The sequence below is a fragment of the Zootoca vivipara genome, chromosome Z2 (assembly GCF_965207765.1).
Source record: "Zootoca vivipara chromosome Z2, rZooViv2.hap1.1, whole genome shotgun sequence".
Taxonomy (NCBI): Eukaryota; Metazoa; Chordata; class Lepidosauria; order Squamata; family Lacertidae; genus Zootoca; species Zootoca vivipara.
In genome coordinates, this window is record NC_142585.1 from 27,633,332 (window position 1) to 27,653,475 (window position 20,144).

A 20,144-nucleotide genomic window follows, 5' to 3' on the forward strand; every position below is an offset into this window, starting at 1 on the left:
GCAAAGCAAGGATTTAAACATGTCTCCCCAACAATACTCTAGCCACTATGCAAAACTGCCGCCGTCCTCCTGCTTCGTCTTTTTTCTGTTTCGCCACTTGCTGTTGCTACTTGTTCAAACTTTGGAAGCAAAACTCAGAGCAAAGTAGTCTGACATATAGAAACGTGTGCGCAACGTGTGGGTAGGTGGGTACGTCGAGAAATCTTGCCCAGACCCAAGCAACAGGAAACAGCAGTACTCCCGGCAGCCGAGGAAAAGTGACAGAGGTGGTGGTGGTGGGGTCTCCCCCCCCACTCCTTTTCTCTTTCTGACGTCTCTCTTTCCTCCTTTTCTTTCCCTATAAAGAATTCCAGGCTTGCATTGAGCATCCCAGCAAAAGCAATCCGTCTGGGAGGAGCTGGAGTAAGGAGAGAGAGAGAGCAGACCTCTGGGAGGCAGCAGTAGAGCTGGTCGCTTCTTCCCGGCTTTCTGCCCCTCCGCCCCATCACAACATTAGATCCTCGTGAGTTCCTGGGAACTTAATGTGGTTCTTTTCTTCTTTTCTCTCAGGCATCCTCACCATCCATTGGAAAGCCTGAGCAAGTTTGGAAGCTTCAAACTTCGGTCCCCCCACAGCGGGAGCTGCAGCAGCAGCAGCACCTGTGCCTCCCTGGCTGACCAGGGAGAGCTCGGGTGAAGCTGCAAAGAACCCCCCTCAAGCCGAGAGAGAGAGAGAGAGCTGGTTACTTTCTACCAGAAATAATTGCAGCCCAGTAGAAGACTGCACGAGAGAGACTTCTGTTGGGGTGCCTGCAAACTTTTGTTGGAGTGACTCGCTGATTATTTCTCCCATCTTATTAATCGCTTCTAGGGGCTGCTCTTCCTTTATCAAACTGAGCCACCCTACATAAAAAAAAACACCTTCTAGATCAGAAAGGATTTTCTTTCTTTCTTTTAAACGACAAATTAAGATTTGCATCACCAGAAAAAAAGAAAGAGAGATAAACTTTTTTCACCCCAGCAGTGAGTGGAGCAACAAGTGAGAACAGCGCTGGACGTCTCCTCCAGCCCAGACAGCTAGCTTGCAAGCACCTCAGCTTGCTTGCTGCTCAAGCGGGCATCCTTTGGCAGTACTCATCATCCTCCTCATCCTCCTCTTGGCAGCTTTCTGAAGAATCTGCTTCAACTGCAACTGAAAATGTTGCCAGACCTCAGGATTTCCCTGCTGCTTTCCCTTCTGCATGGACTGCTGTCGCTTCAAGGTAAGAGCTGCTTCTCTGTGCAGACTGATGCATTTTCTGGTTTCATTTCAGTTCTTCTTCTTTAAAACGGGCAGGATCAACTTTCTGGCTTACCTGGCTTTCCCTCTCACTCTCTCCACCTTCCAGGGGCAACTTTGCAAAAAGGCTCCTTGCTTTTCTTTCTTCTTCCATTCACCTGGTTGGCTGAGAGTTACTTTTGCAAGGCACGGCACACTTTGACAGCCACCTTTGACAAACGAGGCGTTTCCAAAGCCAGCCAGGCCACCTTGTTCTGGTGTGAACTGAGGACTAGGTGGATTTGGGTTGAAAGAGCCTTGGGTGGGATTGGCACTTTTTAAAATCCCATCAGCCACTTGCATGTTGATCTTGGTCAGCACTCCTTTAAAAATGTGGCCTTTGTTTTCAGTTCCTGGGTTCCTGGGCCTGGCTTCAAGGCATTCCCACTGGGCCAAAACATACACTGTCAGGGAGATTACTGGATAAAAGGAGCGAACAAATATCCCATGTATTTGTCCCCCCCCCGCCCCCGCTTCCCTAGCCTCTGCTTCTTTTGCTTTCTTTCTCTGCCATGAATGCAAACATTTTGAGGTTGCTTCACATATGCGTGAATATGACTCAGTGGCAGGGCACATGTGTTACATGCAGAACATCCTGAGTTAAATTCTTTGCATTTCCAGTAATGGGAAAGACCTACCTATGCGAGGAAAGCTGCTGCCAATCAGAGTATGCAGTGCTCTGATTTAAATGGAGCAGTGCGCTGATTCAGAAAAAAGGCTGGTGTCATATGCTGAAATATGCCCTGTGGGAGAATGTACTCTCAATGGGGTAGTGCAGGCTTTGCATATAGAAAGCCCCAAGTTCAATTCCTAGCACTGCGCTGGGTAGACCAATAAGCTGACTTGGTATAAAGCAGCTTTCTCTCTTCCTAAAGAGACAGGACAGAACATATGTTGGTACCTTGTAAGTAGATAACTGAACCCTTGTCTGTTGCATGCAACCTGCTGTTCAATGTTTTGCAAAAGACAGTAAGAAGCTGCCTTGTACCAAGTCAGATCATTGGTCCATCTAGCATAGTATTGGCTTCACTGACCGGCAGCTGTTATTTAGTATATTGGAATATAGGAAGTAGCCTTATACCAATTGACCATAGGTCTATTTAGCTCAGCATGGCCTTCTCAGGTTTAGATGGGGGGCTACTAGGACACCCTTAGGCACATGTAGCACCCCACTTCTCTCCTTATCAAGGATCCCTGTTTGATCTCTCTCCCCAAAGCATGCATTGATGAGATTTCTCCTGTGCCATCTCTATGTTGCACTTATTTTCTCTGCCCTGCATTGCCTTTTGAAGCAGGTCATATTAGCAGGCTGACCATAACAGGTTTGTTTGCTTGTTGTTGTTGTTGTTGTTGTTGTTGTTGTTGTTGTTGTTGTTGTTGGGTTTTTTAAAAAACAAAACACTAAATAGGATGTTTAGTTGAACTGTTTGTATTTATTAAACAGCAGCTGCAACTCTTCACATACCCATTTGAACAGATGAGGTGGCCTTATACCGTTAGGCAATTTGTCCATCTAGCCCAGTTATTTGCAACTCTGTTTGGCAGCACCTGTAGTTAATACCCCCTTTTAACTAGAGGTGCTGGCCTGGGACTTCTGCATGGAAAGAAAGTGCTCTGCAATGAGGCTAGAGTCCCTGCATATGGAGGTGGGTCAGTTATAACCCAGAGAGAGGGGAGGAAAAGGAAGCACAGTGCTTAGATGCACATGTGTCAGAAGCAAGATGTATACAAAGATATGGGGACAGAGTTAACTTCCGGAGTCTCCGATGACAGGGTTGAAACTTGAAGAATTTTGATACACACCTGTGTTTTGAAAGGGATCCCCATAGTCTCCCCAGAATGTGAATGAGGGACAGTAACCCACAGGGGCCGGAACGTCAGTGTTCATTGGGGACAGTTTGAGCATTAACCATTTGCAGTAAAAAGATCCACCTGAAGTGAATCCAGGTGACATAATAATGCTTTCTGAAGTGGCTTAGTCGTGATGCAGTCATGTGGTGGAGAAGATGTACATATGAACATATGCATTGCCCTTTGATTTTGCAGCCAGCCATGTATATAAACCCCTCTCATACAGGTCCATGCTTTGTGGCTCTAATGCAGCATCTCAAGTGCACATGTTATGGCAACCATCTCTGCATTTGGTAGCTACATCTCTTTGTAATGAGAGTAATTCCCTCTTTGGCACAGAAAGAGCTCTGAAAATCACTCATATATCCACTTTCCAATAGAACATCTAAAGCAGTGGTTCCCAAAGTGGGATTACCTAGGGCAGTGGTTCCCAACAGGTGGTCCGGGGACCCCCAGGGGTCCGCGAGCTATGCCAGAGGGGTCCTCAAGATGCTATTAGAATAAAAAATATATTAAATATATTTCGTATGATAACAGATTTTTTGTTTTGGCCGCTTCCTGCATGAGCAGAGTCTAGCGCAAAACTAGAATTAGATAGAGGCAGTAGTTCTGCTGTATGCCGTTAGGTGGCGCTTTACAAACACTACTGTTTTGCAAAGAGGCAGCATGCGCATTCTACTAACGCTCACCTCCCCAAGATGCTTTGCGCGCGTCGGCTTCATTTGTGCGCTACTGCGCAGGTACCCTGTCTTCTCCATTCCCCTCCCTCCTCCCTGGCGCGCGCTGCCTCTTTGCAAAACAGTAGTGTTTGTAAACAAAGCGTTGTTTTTTGCGGAAGCTACAGTTCGCATAGTTAAAACTGGACCGTTGGTTAAAAAGTGGTTCATCTCATTAAGAACTGAAAATTAAAACTAACTATATACTGATGGAGTACTCTGTTGTAACTGTAAAAAAATATAAATATAAAATATAAAAAGACTCTTAATTTGGCTCTCACTTTTTAATTTTAGGATTAGGAATTAATGGGGGTCCTTGTCACAATAGCGGCTCGATGAGGGGTCCTCGAGAAAATTTTGTTGGGAACCCCTGACCTAGGGGATCACTGAGAGGCAAGGGGTGGCAGGGGGGACACTGGGAGTGGGTCCTTCTATAGTGTGATGATCTCTTATTTATGATTGACCAGGCAAAACACCTTCCTCGCTTCATATTTAAAGTTTTACTGCTCTTATTGCTTTCAAAGCTTTTTCCTTTGGTCATGTTTTCTTGCATTTGTCTCAAGTCACAAGATAGCCTCTTATTGGTATAGTTATTGATTTTATTATAAATTAGTTTGGTAAGTTGTTATTTATAAATACTTTATGCTATAAAATTGCTTCACATTTATGTTTTCATTTGTAATAACGCCCAAAAATATATTTCTTGCAATATCTGGCATCACTGGATCAAGTTAACCAGTTTTCTGGAATTAATTAAACTAAATAGTTTTAACTGGATTTGCAATAAAGGTGTAATTAAATGCTACTGTTTTGAATTTTATTGTGTTATTATCTTCCTTAGTGGGTCATGCAAACTGCAATTCTGAATAATGCTTTTCGTAGGGTAGAGTAGGGGGCACTGGGGATGAGTTTATGAAACCAAGGGGTTGGTGAAATGAAGTACAGTATAAAGTTAGGCAATGGCCCATAGGCAGGACTTCACTTGTGCTGGGGTTTTTTTGGGGGGGGGGGCAGCTTGTGTGTGTATGTCAGCCCTGCATCCATATTTAATGCCAGAATTGAATCTGGAGTATATGAAGTAAAAATGCATTCTCTAAGCTGGTGCAGAATGCATCAAATTAGGCATGGTGTGTGCCTAACGGCTTCTGAATAGTCAGGTGTTTGTTCCCAAAAAGACTTGCACCCCAAATGCCTTTTCTCAAAATTAAGTACTCTTTCCAAAGCCAGTCCTGCATTTCAGTAGTGCTACTTATTCTGATCTTGCCAGCCTCAAAATTTCGGTTTGACTTCTGAGGTGTCTGACACGCCACCTGTCTGGATGCATCCTTCATCTGGAATAATTTTCCTGCAAGTTATTCCAGCATTTGGTACGTTCAATTGAGGGGACAAATCCCCAATGCTATTTTTACTTTGGGTTAAAAAACCTGTCCCCTGCTTCAGTACTCCCAACTTTGAACTTACAGGAAGTTGGAGTGTTAAAAAGATATTGGCACATGGACATACACTTGTACGTGTTTTTATCAGCAATGCTTAGGCATGGAATAGGGAATGTAAGGGGTTCTATCACACATTGAGTTTAGACTTAGAGCATCTTTTAGTTAATATAGTTTCTGACAAGCAGGTGTCCATGCTGATAGCAGGAGAGAGGCTGAAAGGCAACTTGAGCTTCATGCTCACTCTAGGATGTGTTTATAGTGAGGCTGAGAAGGAGAGAGTAGTTCTTTCAGAATTAATGGCTCCAAAGTAGAAGGAGGGTGGATTGACAGAGGGCTGCTCTTGTGTAGAAGCCTTCATTGGGTATGCACTGCTGTCTAGTTGTACAGATGTGTTCATTACCTATCATAGGACAGAGCTAGGGAGTGACTGTTCCTGCTTAAGTTCTGACAGTTTCATCAAATGGTAATGATAATGGTTGCTGCACTTGTCTGAAGAGAGGGCACTGGTTGGGGGAAATCATTCAGCCTAAAGTTCAATGGTTAAAGAGTTCAGTTTGGTTTCCTTTATAGACACAAGTATTTCAAAAATGCTGTTGACTTAATTGGCCAGGATTTTCCTAGATATGTTTCCAATTACAATGCTTTTTCTCTTCGCTTTGAAGCAAAGCAGAACTGGAGAAGCGCACATTAATACCAGGGGCTGGCACTAGATGGCGGTTCCTGCTAGAAACATTTTCGTAGTTGCTACGGTTGCTAGGTGGAAATTCAGGAAGATGCCTCCTACCACTATTGCTGCACTACTGCATTTGCACATAATGCCAAACCATCATTTAGTGCTTGTGTGCATGAGCCTCAGGTTTATGTCCTCCCTCACTTTCTTTTCGGCATAGCTGCATAGGTCTTGTAAGCTTTTACTTCCAGTTTCATCTAGCTGCATTTTGAGGTTAAGTCCAAGACTGGACAACCTGTGGTTAATTTTAACAATGGTTTGTCTGAGCAAGCCACCTTTGAACTGTGGTGTATTCCAGTAAACCATAAATATTAACCTCCTTTCCCTGTTTGGACATCATGCGAAAGTGTTGTTAGTTGAAAACTGAGCAAAATGCTCCTCTTCATAGCTGCACCAGGGAATCAGAGCTTGAGACTTGTGCACATAACACTAAATTACAACTTGATATTACCTGCAAGTCAGGCCAGCTGTCCATCTAGCCCAATACTGTCTACTCTGAGTGGCAGCAGTCTTCCATGGTAGATTACCACCTATCTGACCTTTTTAATTTTTTTTAAGCGGGGTGTGTGTGTGCAGAAGAAAGCTGGCAATGTCAGTTATCAGATCTGGGACCTTCTGCACAAGCAGAACACCCACTTACCTGCATTCAGTTAGTATTCAGTAGGATGGAGTAAAGACAGTAGTAGCTGGGAGTTTCCTTTTGCAATTACTGTCCTCCCTCCAGTAAATTTGCATTGATGATCAGCTCTTCCCCTGTCCACAAGAGTCCCAACTTTTCATTAAGTCCCCATTTGCCTCTGAACACCTATTAACACAACCATTCTTTTCATCTTGCCCTGGAGAACCCCTAGGAACCTTAGTGTGTGTACAGGATTTTTAAAAAAGAAATCTGGATTCAGTTCCTCAGTCACCAGGTACCCATTATAGGGTGACCTGATACAGGAGAGGACAGTTGTGCCTTTTAACACCAGAATGTCAGAAGGTGCTGCTTGTGAAAAGGAAGTGAGAATTTGTCAACCATTCCTTGTGCAGGACAGCAATTAAAGACCCTCCTTTGCAGCCAATCTTCCTTGCACACCAAAACCTACATTTTGAGCCTCGTGAGGTATCTAAATACATAATTGGATTCCGCAGTTAGGAAGAATCAGAAGTCAGGAATGCACTCTCTGCTCTGTTTCTTGGTCATACCTATAGCCCCATGAACAATGTGTAGTAGGGAGGCATACCCAGGGTTGCCAGTTGTTCTAAAACTCAAGCCTGGCCTGTTTCCATGCCTTTTTTAGCAACCTGATCTTCCAAAAATCAGAGTCTCGTGCAGTTGTCACCCAACTGAGTTGTTGTTAAATGTACCGGAGCTAGGGCTGGTAAAGAAGCTGGCAAACCTGGAGAAAAATGGGAACAGAGTTAAGAACATAAAGTGAGCACTGTTGTATTAGGCGCTTGTTCATTTAATCAGGAATTCTCTTCCCACCATCAGTCACCTGTGTGCTTTTGAGACATTTATAAGCAACATGTGAGAGCAACAGACCCTGCAGTTGCTTCACAGATATGCTGCCTCTGAACATACAGACACAATCTGTTTGATCGCTAACACCCATTGTTCACTTTAACTGACATGAAGTTGCCTAACTCTATTTTTAAAATAGCAGGAAGAGCCAGGGGCAATTGGTAAATACCAGAAAATACTATGTAGCAATAACTTGAAAAGACGAGCATGAGGGAGATGCAAATCTCCCCAGTGAGTTTGTACAACCAGAGTCCAGATGGGTCTCTACTACGAAAATAACTCACTGCAAAGTTGGTTTTGTACTGTAGTACCACTATTATTGCAGACACTGGGGTTATCCCCCCCAAATAAGGACCCCTTCTGCACCACCACATATAGACAGGTCAGTGTCACCAGAAACTTGCAATCTACATTTTGAAAGCTGGACAAAGAACAGAAAAGAAAGGTCAAGCAAAGCAACAGACGAGAAACCTGTACTGAGTCATGCTTTGAAATGAAATTTGCATCATTCACTGTCCATGGAGACTTGCAATGATGGATCCTTTAGGCAGGGTCAGCCTGCCCATGAGGCAAGGTGAGGTAACCACCTCAGGTGGCAGAATCCACAAAGGAGTGGATCCCAATGTAAATCTATATTTCACCTTTATTTCTGGTGTCAATCTTCACTCCCCACTTCTTTCTTGCCAGGGAGGGGGAGCACCATTCTGTGGTTCACCTCAGGTGCCAAAATGTCTTGAGCTGGCCCTGCCTTTAGGAATTCAATTTCTGTGGATTCCAAAACAAACTGACCTAATTTGCAACTCCTGGACAATAAACAGTTTGGAATGTAATTATTCTTCAGAGTTTTCACCTCTCCAGATTTTGCAATACAGTTGTCAGCTCAAAATATGTGCCCAAAATGAATTACAAATATGTATTTTCAGAAAGAGAACATTGAGATAAATACTATTGGTGTATTTTATTTGGTTGATTGTTATTTTTCATTTCCCTGGAAGGGAATGCATTTTGTACAAAAGATCATTGTCTATTTTTAGTAAATAGAGCAAAAAATAAAAAAATAAAAGTCATATTATAAAGCCTGGAAAAAAACTTGTTAGATACATATGTAAATATGACTGTTCATGTGGGATTTAAGTAAACAGATAAAAAAGCAGTAAAGGGAAGAAATGGATTTATGACTGAACATATGTGAAGTTGACCCTGTCCAAAAATAGATTGATCAGCCCATCCTTACTTGTTAACTCTGGCAAGATAACATTGAGATCAAGCCCACTTCAAAATGCATCAGCCCCTTGTTAGAAGAGAGTGAAAATCAAGAAAGCTCTCTTTGTGTGTGTACTGTATGTGGAATCTCATTGTAGTTTTGCATACTTGAAAAGCACACACACACACACACACACACACACACACACACACACACACACACACACTACCCCAGGCAAGGACTTGGCAGCGGAGTCATATACAGTCTTTCTTTAAATTCCCAGAACACTTCTTGTGTGATTATGTCACACTTTCCTGTCCCTTTAAGATTACAGTCACAATATAGGAACAATATATAGGATTGAGATCCTGCTTTTCCTCTAAATCAGTGGTTCCCAAGTGGTGGTCTGCAGACCCTGGGTGGTCTGTGTAACACACCCAGAGGGTCCGCGGAACCATTCACATAACAAAAACTATCACAGAGATATCAAAATTTCCACAAGTAGGGGGTCCATGGCTTGGTTTTTGAAAAACAGGGCATCTGCAGTACTTGGCTAATTGGGAACCACTGCTCTAGGGAGCTAGAGGTGGATTTGCATAGTTTCTTCTCCCTCTCCAGTTTATCCCTACAACAACCCTGTTTGGTAGGGTATGCTGAGAGATTGTTGACTAGCCCAAGGTCAACCCAGTGAGTTTCATGGCTGAGTGGGGATTTCAACTCTGGTCTCCCACGACTTAATCCAACACTCTAACCACTATCCTGCACTAGCTGTCTTCCCACTGGGAGCCACCACCACCCTGCAAACTTTCTGCCATGTTACTAGTGCTCATAAAGTTGTTCCTGAATTTTAGGGTATAAAAATGTGTCAAGCTCTGCACAACTATGCGGCAGGAGCCAACACATGCTTACTTGGAAGTAAGTTCCACTGAGCTCAATGTATATTTCCAAGTCAGTGTCTGTAGGTTTGAAATTCTGTCTGCCCAAATTTGAATGGAAGTTGTTGTTTAGTCGTGACCCCATGGACCATAGCACGCCAGGCACTCCTGTCTCGCACTGCCTCCCGCAGTTTGGTCAAACTCATGTTCGTAGCTTTGAGAACACTGTCCAACCATCTCGTCCTCTGTCGTCCCCTTCTCCTAGTGCCCCCAATCTTTCCCAACATCAGGGTCTTTTCCAAGGATTCTTCTCTTCTCATGAGGTGGCCAAAGTATTGGAGCCTCAGCTTCACGATCTGTCCTTCCAGGGAGCACTCAGGGCTGATTTCCTTAAGAATGGATAGGTTTGATCTTCTTGCAGTCCATGGGACTCTCAAGAGTCTCTTCCAGCACCATAATTCAAAAGCATCAATTCTTCGGTGATCAGCCTTCTTTATGGTCCAGCTCTCACTTCCATACATCACTACTGGGAAAACCATAGCTTTAACTATACGGACCTTTGTCGGCATGGAAGTAGGTAGAGGAAATAGCCTGTTGGGCACTGTTGATGTGAATAAGTGCATAGGAAGGTGCCTTACTGTACTGAACCAGGCCATTGGTCTGTCTAGCTCAATACTGTCTACACCAACTGGCAGCTGCTCTCCAGGGTTTCAGGTGGGAGTCTCTCCCAGCCCTACCTGGAGATACTGGGGATTGAACCCGAGAGGCACAAGCTCTACGACTGAGCTGCCTACCTCGTGGAGAACATGCTGCCATATCCCCCTGGACGTCTCAGGTTTGCCTTGGAATCATTCTTATGCTGCATGCTTGCTATTTAAAACAACACAAGTCTATCTCTTCTCATTCATCAGATGTTGAAGTGTGTGCCAAGATTTGCAGAGAAACCTGGCTTCAGACAGGGTGTAATTTCCCTTCAAAATGCTCGAAACCTGATCTTGTTCCTTATTCTCCATGGCCGGGTGGGGCTGTGAAAGCAGGCCGTCACTGCCCTCACCCCCAGCCAGTGATTTCAATATTGTGTCCTAATTGAAAAAAGCAGTAATGAATGGCTGTAGAAGCCAATGAGGCTTGTAATGCAACTAGGAAAGGGGGACCAGGAGTCATAGAAAGAAAATAGAAATTGCCAGTTCTGTCTTATACACCTCAAAGATGGGGGACCTTTTGTGGGATGTCAGCATCAATGCATATGTAAAGGGTTGGTTGCAAGAGCTGTAGAACTCTATGATGTCATTGAATCTGTGGCAGTTATTTTCAGTTGGTACAGTTATGGCAGTTAGTAACAGTTTTAACAGTTAGAGCAGCAGGCATGTTGTGTTGTGCTGCTGCCTGCTTCAGAGTAAAAAAAAGTTTCAACTATCTTCGAGACAAAATGGTTCTGAAAATGTTTAAAAATAATAATTGTACATAGCACTTTGCCTGAGAAGGGGAATTAAAACTCTAGTTCCCATTTGCAGAGTATGCGGAAGACAGCCCTGTGTCATTATGTAGCAGGGGCCCAAAGGACCCCAATTAAGGTGATAATGTAAATCCCTATAAATCCTAGAATATGCTTATAATAGTGAATTATGGGAACTTGTTGCTTAAAGAAACTGATGATTTAGCAAGATCCGTTCTTTTACTAGAACAGAAGGTCAGCTAACACGCAAATCACAAAGATATAATTCATAAGCTAGAACACAAATTGTTACATGGTACACGTAACACAGGTTCCCAACATGCATATTATCTCACAATGTAACATATTATTGAGAATCAAAGGCCTAGTTAGCAATCCTTGGCCTAATTAGCAATGCTTACTGCGCATGCGTATTAGATTAGGTAATGACATACATATTAAATATGAAATGAGATAATGATGAATATTAAATATTAAATGATTTAATGCTTTATGTGATTGGTTAAATCAAAATCCTTTGTTTGAAATGTTATAAATTCTCCTGCCCGACCTTTGGGCGGGGTTGCAGTTTTGCAAAAAGATTTGACTGTAACCTTATTGCTTTGCAATAAACATAATGGACTCCTAACTCCCCTTGTCTCTGAGTTTTATTGGCAAACTCAGAAGATAAGCCATTTTTTGGCTTACAACAATTAGACCCTTTAATTAGTTCTCTTTTCACTCTCTTTTAAAGTTCAAATAACAAATAACTTTTACTTAGTGTACTTGCAGATATGGATTAAAATATACAATGTAGGTAGGTGATACTAAAATTGCTAAAAAAAATCTTAGATTTGTATCTAAGACTGACTGACATTTACAGACTTACAGATATTCTGAAGCAGACAGCAGCACAACCACCTTTTCTCAGTTTGAGGGGCCACATTGCCTTGTGGACAGCCTTCCAGGGCCACATGTCAGGAGTGGGTTAAGCCAGAAGAAAAATTGGGTTGGGCAAAATATGTGACTGATCTGTATACAGTAGGTTACATTCCAGCCATGCAAAGGTAAGGGTTTTTTTCTACACACACACACCTGTTCATCTACAGAGGCAAGCAAAATGCATCACTACAGTCCAAGGACACAATTCCAGACTGGCAAAAACGTTTGAGGGCACAGAGCACTCCAAGTAGGGAGTGCGATCTAGGGAGGGTGGGGTTCCTGGGAAGAGTCTGAAGGGTCAGATAGAGAGACATGGAAGACCATGAGCTTGAGAGTCTTTATCCCTCACTATACAGGTTTACTCAGATGTAAGTCCCACTGAGCTCAATGGAGATTGTTCCGAAGTAAATGTTCCATCAAATTCATAGTTGAAATTAGAAAGCATCACTTCACACACACACACACACACACACACACACACACACACACACACACTTTTTTACTTTTTTTCCTTCTGGAGAATGAATTGCAATTTGAAGGGGGTGGGCAGCAGTGTGGACACAACAAACCAATGCTTTCAGTCTCTTAACAGTTCCTGAAATAAGAGATCAAGGTTGTTGTTGTTTTACCCCAATTTTGCAGCCTGCATGAAATGACTGACAGGAAGTTAGCTGCCCGTTTGCTAACATCCCTTCACCCCTTGAGAAGTAACTGGGCAGAAAGCCCAGCTCCATACCCAATGCACTCTGGCCAAGTTGGCACCCTGGCATAAGAATGATGGCTCCCACTTGGTTGGCTAAATGCTCCTCAGTTCACTAGCTGATGAGATATTTTATCCACTACTTATTTATTTATCTGCCAGGAAAGACAGAGAAAGCAGCTATACCTGCCAAAATCAACCAGCCCAGATTGTTATCTGGAAATGCCGCTTCTCTTAAGCACATTTTTACCAAGGGAGCGTTTGCTGTGGCAGTAGAAGTCCCCAGCCAGCAAGGAGCAAGGCAATATAGGAGTTGACCATATGCAATTGTTTTCGTGTAGCAGATGGGATGCTAATGACTCATCCCAGGCCCATTTCTGTTACAAAGAAGAGGGGAAGAGGGGAAAGTGAGAGAGGCAAAACATTAATACATGATACAATGAGAATATAAGGATCAGGCCATGGAATCATCTAGTTAAATGACAGAGCCCTCTGATGATGATGATTATGCACTTTAGTCCCTCACTTTAGAACATTGACTAAGACAATATTTACAACATGCATTTAAAGCTCTATGATACCACTTTAAACAGTCATGGCTTCTCCCAAAGAATTCTGGGAGCTTTGGTTCATGAATTGTGATGATAGTTGTTAGAAGACTCCATTTCTCCTCACAGACCTACATTCTCATAGTGGTTTAATGCTTAATCCCTCTTCCCAGAGAACTCTGGGTTCTTGAGGGGAATAGGGGTGTTCTCCAAATTTTGTAGTGTACAAAAAGAAAAGGTTTTAGATGAAATGTTGCAGACATGTGTACATTAGACCGAGTTGCATACAAAAAATGTGTGTATTGGGGAAAATATTTGCACTGAAATGCTGATAAATTTTCATGGAGATTTCCCCCCCCCCACAACAACACCTCCTTCAAACTGATTTGGAAATGTGGAGAACTGAACTTCAGACTGGAAAACTGAGAGGTGCTTAAGTCGGCAGGTCTGCCCATCCCTATAACATGAGCAAAGTGGTCAAACAGAGATTGGGGTAAATAAGTTATTGTCCACTCTGTGAATTGGAGAGTTGTTTGAGCTGCTCTTTGCTCACTTGAAATGAGGTACTTAAGGTGCATAATGAAGGCGTAGTCAAGGGCTTTGCATAGGGCCAGACTGGACCAGTAGGCACCCCAATGCTTCTTCCTCCTCCATTCATTTATTCATTCAAATGGAGGGATTCCCCAGTCCTCTTGCCCATTCAGAGCAGCAGAATTTATTGCGCTGGGGTCCAATTGGTTAAGTTGGCATGTTCCTTTTCTGCAGATGGGAAGGCATCCGTTCTTCATTTGCCACTGAAGTGAGCTAGAATTGGTTGGGATTTTTGTTGTTGTTGTTGTTGTTGTTGTTGTTGTTGTTGTTGTTGTTGTTAGTTCTTCTCATGCCCCCACAACAAAAGGGGAATTTGCACAGTGCGGTTGCAAAGAGATTTTGTTTTGGTTCTGACATGGGAAAGCTTTTAGCACCGCAAAGGAGTTTTTGAAAGGATTGGTCAAAAGGGAAAGAAAACAGGATTGTTTAAGCACTTAGTTGATGATGGCTTGGCCCTTGCTATGCTTCCTTTTATGGTGTATGGGGAATCATGAAAGCCTATGGGTCTGAAAGATTTTGCAAAATCCTGGTCTTGGCTGTGATATGTAAAGGAAATGTATGGTCTCTCATTCTATTTTCAGGACTCGTGGCTTTTGTCTTCTGTGTTTCCACATAGGCTTCCTTAGATCTTCCTGTGTTTTTTCTCAAGTGTGGGAAAGAGATTGCCAAGGAAGTGGACAGAGGAGCCTGCAGAATCACTGGGATTGTTCTGAGGTTTGAGGGTCAAGGAAAGCTGACCCACCATTACCTGTTCAGTTTGTTTGTTTAGTTTCAAAAGCCTGATCTACAGATTACACATCCAACCACAGCTAACAATTAAAATTATGATTGTTCCTTGGTGAAAAACCTGGAACATAAGGTTTCCTCCTGTCAGCCAGAATGTGTGGCTTGCTTTTGCTGCCACAAATTCTCATTGTTAGGTATCATGCTCTGCCTTTTATTGGCTTCAGACACAAGGGCCAACCTTCATATTTTCCCAACCAATAAAAATCTCCACATTTTTATGGCACTTTGGAATGATTGAAGCACATTTAGATTAGTGGCTTAGTCAGATCCATCTGAAGCCCAGATAGTGAACCACATTAACCTGATATGGGTTGATTTGGGCTTTGAACAGATTGCGTTGTCATAGCCTTTCATCATTTGGACCCACCTGGAGTGATCCAGGGCTGTCTAAAGGCAGGGTGGCCATGGAAGAAGAGACATGTAGGCATTATTACTAGAGTGTATGGTCCCTTTTATACTGCTGTGGTTTCCTTTCAAGCAAGCATGGATAGGGTCTGGCTTGGCAGCAGCAAACACATGCAAGCCCTCCTCCTTTCCTCAAAACCAAGTTCCATTGAGTCCAGTGGGGTTTACTCTCCAGTACATTGATTCTCAAATGGTAGTGGCAGAAAAACATGCACAATGTGTGATTTCCACTGAGCTGCGGCCACAGGGATTAAATGCAATTGTCCTTGAAATCCCTTCTCTGCCTGAAAGCCTGGAGAGTTGCTGCCAGTCAATGTGGACAGTCCTGAGCTAAGTTAGGGCTGCCATATGTCCAGGATTTCAAAACCAGAAATTATGTTCAAAAGGGTTTCAGAAATGTGGCGCTTTGTCCTGGATCTTAGGTAAGTCAATTGAAAAATCACATTTTTTTGGTGTTTTTGCAAAAACAAAACAAAAACTCAACAACTTTTGGAATCTTTCTTTAAAAAGCTCATAAACTTTTGGGGTATCCTGTTTTTTTTTTTTTTACTTTTTGAAATATGGCAACCCTAAACTAAGTTACAAACCCAGACAGCATCTTAAAAAGCAGAGACATCACCTTGCCAACAAAGGTCCATATAATTAAAGCTATGGTTTTCCCAGTAGTGATGGGGAAGTGAGAGCTGGACCATAAAGAAGGCTGATCGCCGAAGAATTGATGCTTTTGAATTGTGGTGCTGGAGGAGACTCTTGAGAGTCCCATGGACTGCAAGAAGATCAAACCTATCCATTCTGAAGGAAATCAGCCCCGAGTGCTCACTGGACGGACAGATCCTGAAGCTGAGGCTCCAATACTTTGGCCACCTCATGAGAAGAGAAGACTCCCTGGAAAAGACCCTGATGTTGGGAAAGATTGAGGGCACTAGGAGAAGGGGACGACAGAGGACGAGATGGTTGGACAGTGTTCTCGAAGCTATGAACATGAGTTTGACCAAACTGTGGGAGGCAGTGGAAGACAGGAGTGCCTGGCGTGCTATGGTCCATGGGGTCACGAAGAGTTGGACACGACTAAACAACAACAACAACAAGCTAAGTTAACCAAGGTATGACTCTGTGCAAGGCAACTTCCTTTGAGGACACTTTGCCCAGTCCCTTTGTCCAGTGTCAGCCATCCTGACTCACCTACCATTCCCTCTCAAGAAGTCATGTTTGAAACACATTGTAATGTGAGTGGAACCAACCATCACGTGTGGTGGGACTGTGTCCAAGTAAATAAGTTCTGGGGTCTGATAATGCTGGAAATTGGATTATTTACTGGGCAAAAAGTTTTCTTGGATCCTAGGTTATGTTTGATTTCTGTGTTTGTAGAAGGTAACTCTGATATTCATAGTAAGACTCTGATTACCCACCTGACGGCTACAGCCCATTTGGTTATAGCTCAAGGATAGAAGAATGCACTGCATTCTGTGTTAAACTGGTTTAAACTGTCCATGACCATATCTGAGAAATGTGAGTCACCAACTAAGGGTTGTCTGGCGAGACACTGCTCCACTGGACTATGGTGCTGTCAGAGAAATTATTGAAATTATAGGAGTTCTAGAATGAAAATTGAAATGTGCATGAGAAGGGTTGAACAAATGAAGGTTGTGTCTGCAAGATAGCCATGAAAGAAAGACAAAGTGGCACATAAGCACAAGAAACTGTTGAAGGAAAAAGGAGATAAGGGTGAAGGTCATTGTTATGCCATATGACTTAGCCAGACAGAATAGCTGTTGTTTAGAAATGAGAGAAATTGCTGTGTCTTTTACCTGGTGCAGTACTTTCTTCTCTGCCTTTGGGGAGGTTAAATGTCATCCATTGCAAAAGTGAATTCTGAAGACTGATGACTGTGGCAGCTAAGGCTGAGCATCCAGTCTGGAGTGGGTCAATGCAGCCCCAAATCATCTTGGATTGGCTTGGGTTCACTCAGAGCAACCTGGGGCTGTGAAAATTTGGGGGAGGATATTAAACATGCAGCCAGGTGACAAGGAGAAGGGAGAATTAGACTGTGCAGATGAGAAATTTCTCTCCCCCCCCCTTGGCGCTTGACCCTAAGGCTATGCAAAACCCCTGGTTCCATTCAGAGCCTGGATCCTGCCTGGATTGGGTTGGGCCCGAAGCGATCCAGCCTAAATTAAGCCCTGAATCTTCACAGTCCAAGTCATACCTAAGAAAATGCATCTTACAACAAAGAAACAGGGATGCATTTCAAACAAACACTGCAAAAACTACCGTATTTCATAATAACATAGTAAAAAAAATACAATAGCATAACAAAAAAGGCATTTCAATACTATAGATATAAAAATATCTCTTAAGCAATATGCATCATCCAATAGCAAAAATAGCAAGGGAGCTTTGCGGTTTCACCACCACTCCTTGATGTTTCTCACAGCAGCAGATGCTTATAAGGTTTCAAAGGGCAAGGAGTGGGGTAGCTGGAACCATCACTCCCATGTCCTATGATGTTGCTCATCTGGAACAGCCCCAACCTCACCATCATCCTTCCCTGCCTCATCCCTATCCAGTTAAGTTGTACTGGTGTCAGTGCTGGTAGGATGTCTCCAGCCCACCACTCGGGTTGCTGTTGGGCCCAATACTCTCATCTGGAGTGCCTTCATCAGTTTAGGAATGACCTAGCTAAAGATAAGCAGTGTGAATTGGATCAGGACAAGTTTCCCAGATGCAAGCACGTGGTTATTGTTTAAAGAGGGCTACACATTGTTCTAGGGCTGCACATGGCTGCTGTGTTTGCTGGGGAGGAGGGTGGAGAGAAGAAGAGAAGCCTTGGATAACTTTGCCTGAATCACACCCTCTTATCTCTCACTCTCAGATATTTGAAAAGCTGGGAACTTTTAAATGGCTTTTTTCTGGACATGACACTGGTAGGGAGAATGGAAGAGAAGATTTGGCTAGTTGAGAAAATGTTTCTGCTATTGCAATCAGAAGGCATCCAGGCAAACATAAACAATGATGTCACCCCAATATGCATTTCAAACATAATTCTGAGCTGGTTCAAGAACAGAATCCAAGAGAATCATCTAACCTTTTAGCCCTTGGAATAGTTTTCATTTCTGAGAAGATGTGGCTATTTTGGGTATGGTACTTTTGTAAACAGAGACACATTTTTGTCTGTTGCATTCAGACCCCTCCCTTCTTTCAAGTTGCTCCAAGTGTGGGGAGACTCACAGCAGAACCCACATCTGCTTAGCTTCTGAGATGTAGCTACATCGGACACACACACACACACACACACACACACACACACACACACGGCCCATAGTGTAATAACAGAGCCTACCTGCATATTAAACAGAATAACATTGTAGCATCCTGGGTGGTAGAATTCTAGACTGTACCATGGCAGACGGGGGTTTATTCAAAATGGATAGACCTCTGTCTACTTTGAGCCAGGGATACCTTTTTCTATTGCTGACTTCCCTGCAGTTTACCTGGATGTGGCTGGGGCAGGAAGGCAGCAAGGTCAGGGCTGCAGAGATGTGCTGGCAGGAGTGCCAGATTAGGCCAGCTGATGTTCACACAATACAGCCCTGAATTTACTGCTGCTCTATTCCATCTCCATCCAAGTGATGGGTGGACATCTCTACAGCTCTGCTGCTGCCTCATCTCTGCATCTAATTTAAAAAAGGCTAGGTTAAAACTGAATAATTTTGAGGACATGTGCTGGGTACTCCAAAATCAACAAATTCCGTTTCAGATTAGCTCTTTTTGGGACTAGCTAGACCTCGAGGCAGTGTTGCCATTGGGGTAGGACTCTAGGGGGCATAGAAACAGGGTTCCACTCTGCAGAATGAGAAGAAGTAGGGCCTCTCTGAGAAAAAAGCACCTGGATATGGGTCTACAAAAAGCTTGGTATATTTATAGTATCCAACTTGGTGTATTTTATACTGGATTGTGCCCATTAGCTCACTAGCTAGAAGGAGTGACATTTGGCAGCAAATGTGGGCTGGGGAAAGCAGCTCACCATTGGAGGACTGTAGCTCAGTGGCAGAGCATGAAGAAAGTCCCAGGTTCAATTCCTGGCATCTCCAGGTAGGTCTAAGAGAAATCCTGGAGAGCTGCTGCCAGTCAGTATAGGCAATATTGAACTAGATGCAACAACATCCTGACTTGGAACTCAGCTATACAGCTGCAAATGTTTTAAGTGTGTTTTAAGTGCAATATACAATGTTACACTAGATGGTAATGGTGAGCTTTATGGAAAATTCAATATACTGTATTTTTTAAAAATGCTTTTTTTTTAAAAAAAAAAGCATTTTCAGCATGGTTTTTTATATGTGTGTATATTCCACCTTGGTATAAGTAAACTTCCTATGCTCCTGCAAACAACCTGTATGTAATTTCCCTTGGGTGGAAATGATCTATTGAGAATTTATTGATTTTAGTAAACCTACCATAGCTCAGTTGTAAAGCATGGGCTATACATATATAAAGTTTGAGGTTTATTTATTTGGGCAATATATTTAAAAATCTGCAATCAGTGCACATAAAACCTAACAATAAATACCCCCAAAAACTATTAATACAAATTACTAATAAATGAATATTAAAGCCTTTTTCTGACACGCTTCCCCACTCAATGCCTCTCAGTCTTCTGGCCCTCAGAGTAGGACACCCAGCTACCCCAATTCTCACCCAGGGCTCAAACAAACTCACAGATCACCCCCAAGAGGGTTCCTGGAATCTGATAGTGTCACCCTAGTCTCTCTCACTTGGGTCTGTGAGCAGGCACCCAGGCCTAATGGAGTTTCTTCAAGCTGCCCACAAATATGTCCCATGCAGCACTCCAATCAGCTGCTCTGCACACACCCAGTTCCAGGTGACAGAAGGCTTGGTCTGGGGAGTTCCCAAGGATGGTAGAAGGACACTTGCTGTTCTTTCTCAAGCCTCTAGACACATCTCCCTTCCCGCTACTTCTTTGACATCTCTACTTAAAGCATGGATGAGGGACCTTTGGGCGGACAGAACTTGCTGGACTACAACTCTCATCACTACTATTGGCCTCAGTTGCAGGGGTGATGGGAGTTGTAGTTCATTAGTATCTGGAGGGCCACAGGGCAG

At 43.2% G+C, this 20,144-nt stretch overlaps 1 protein-coding gene across 3 annotated transcripts in view; it reads left to right on the forward strand.

Annotated features, from left to right (window-relative positions):
* The first annotated feature begins 236 nt into the window (after window positions 1–236).
* The window catches only part of LOC118084151 (vascular endothelial growth factor receptor kdr-like), a 198,883-nt gene continuing 178,975 nt past the window's right edge, over window positions 237–20,144 (forward strand). For all 3 annotated transcript variants that reach the window (XM_035113499.3, XM_035113500.3, XM_088664660.1), the window contains exon 1: window positions 237–1,241. In XM_035113499.3, the coding sequence (XP_034969390.1) occupies window positions 1,178–1,241 (64 nt within the window). In that variant the 5' untranslated portion in view covers window positions 237–1,177. The remainder of the gene's footprint in view (window positions 1,242–20,144) is intronic.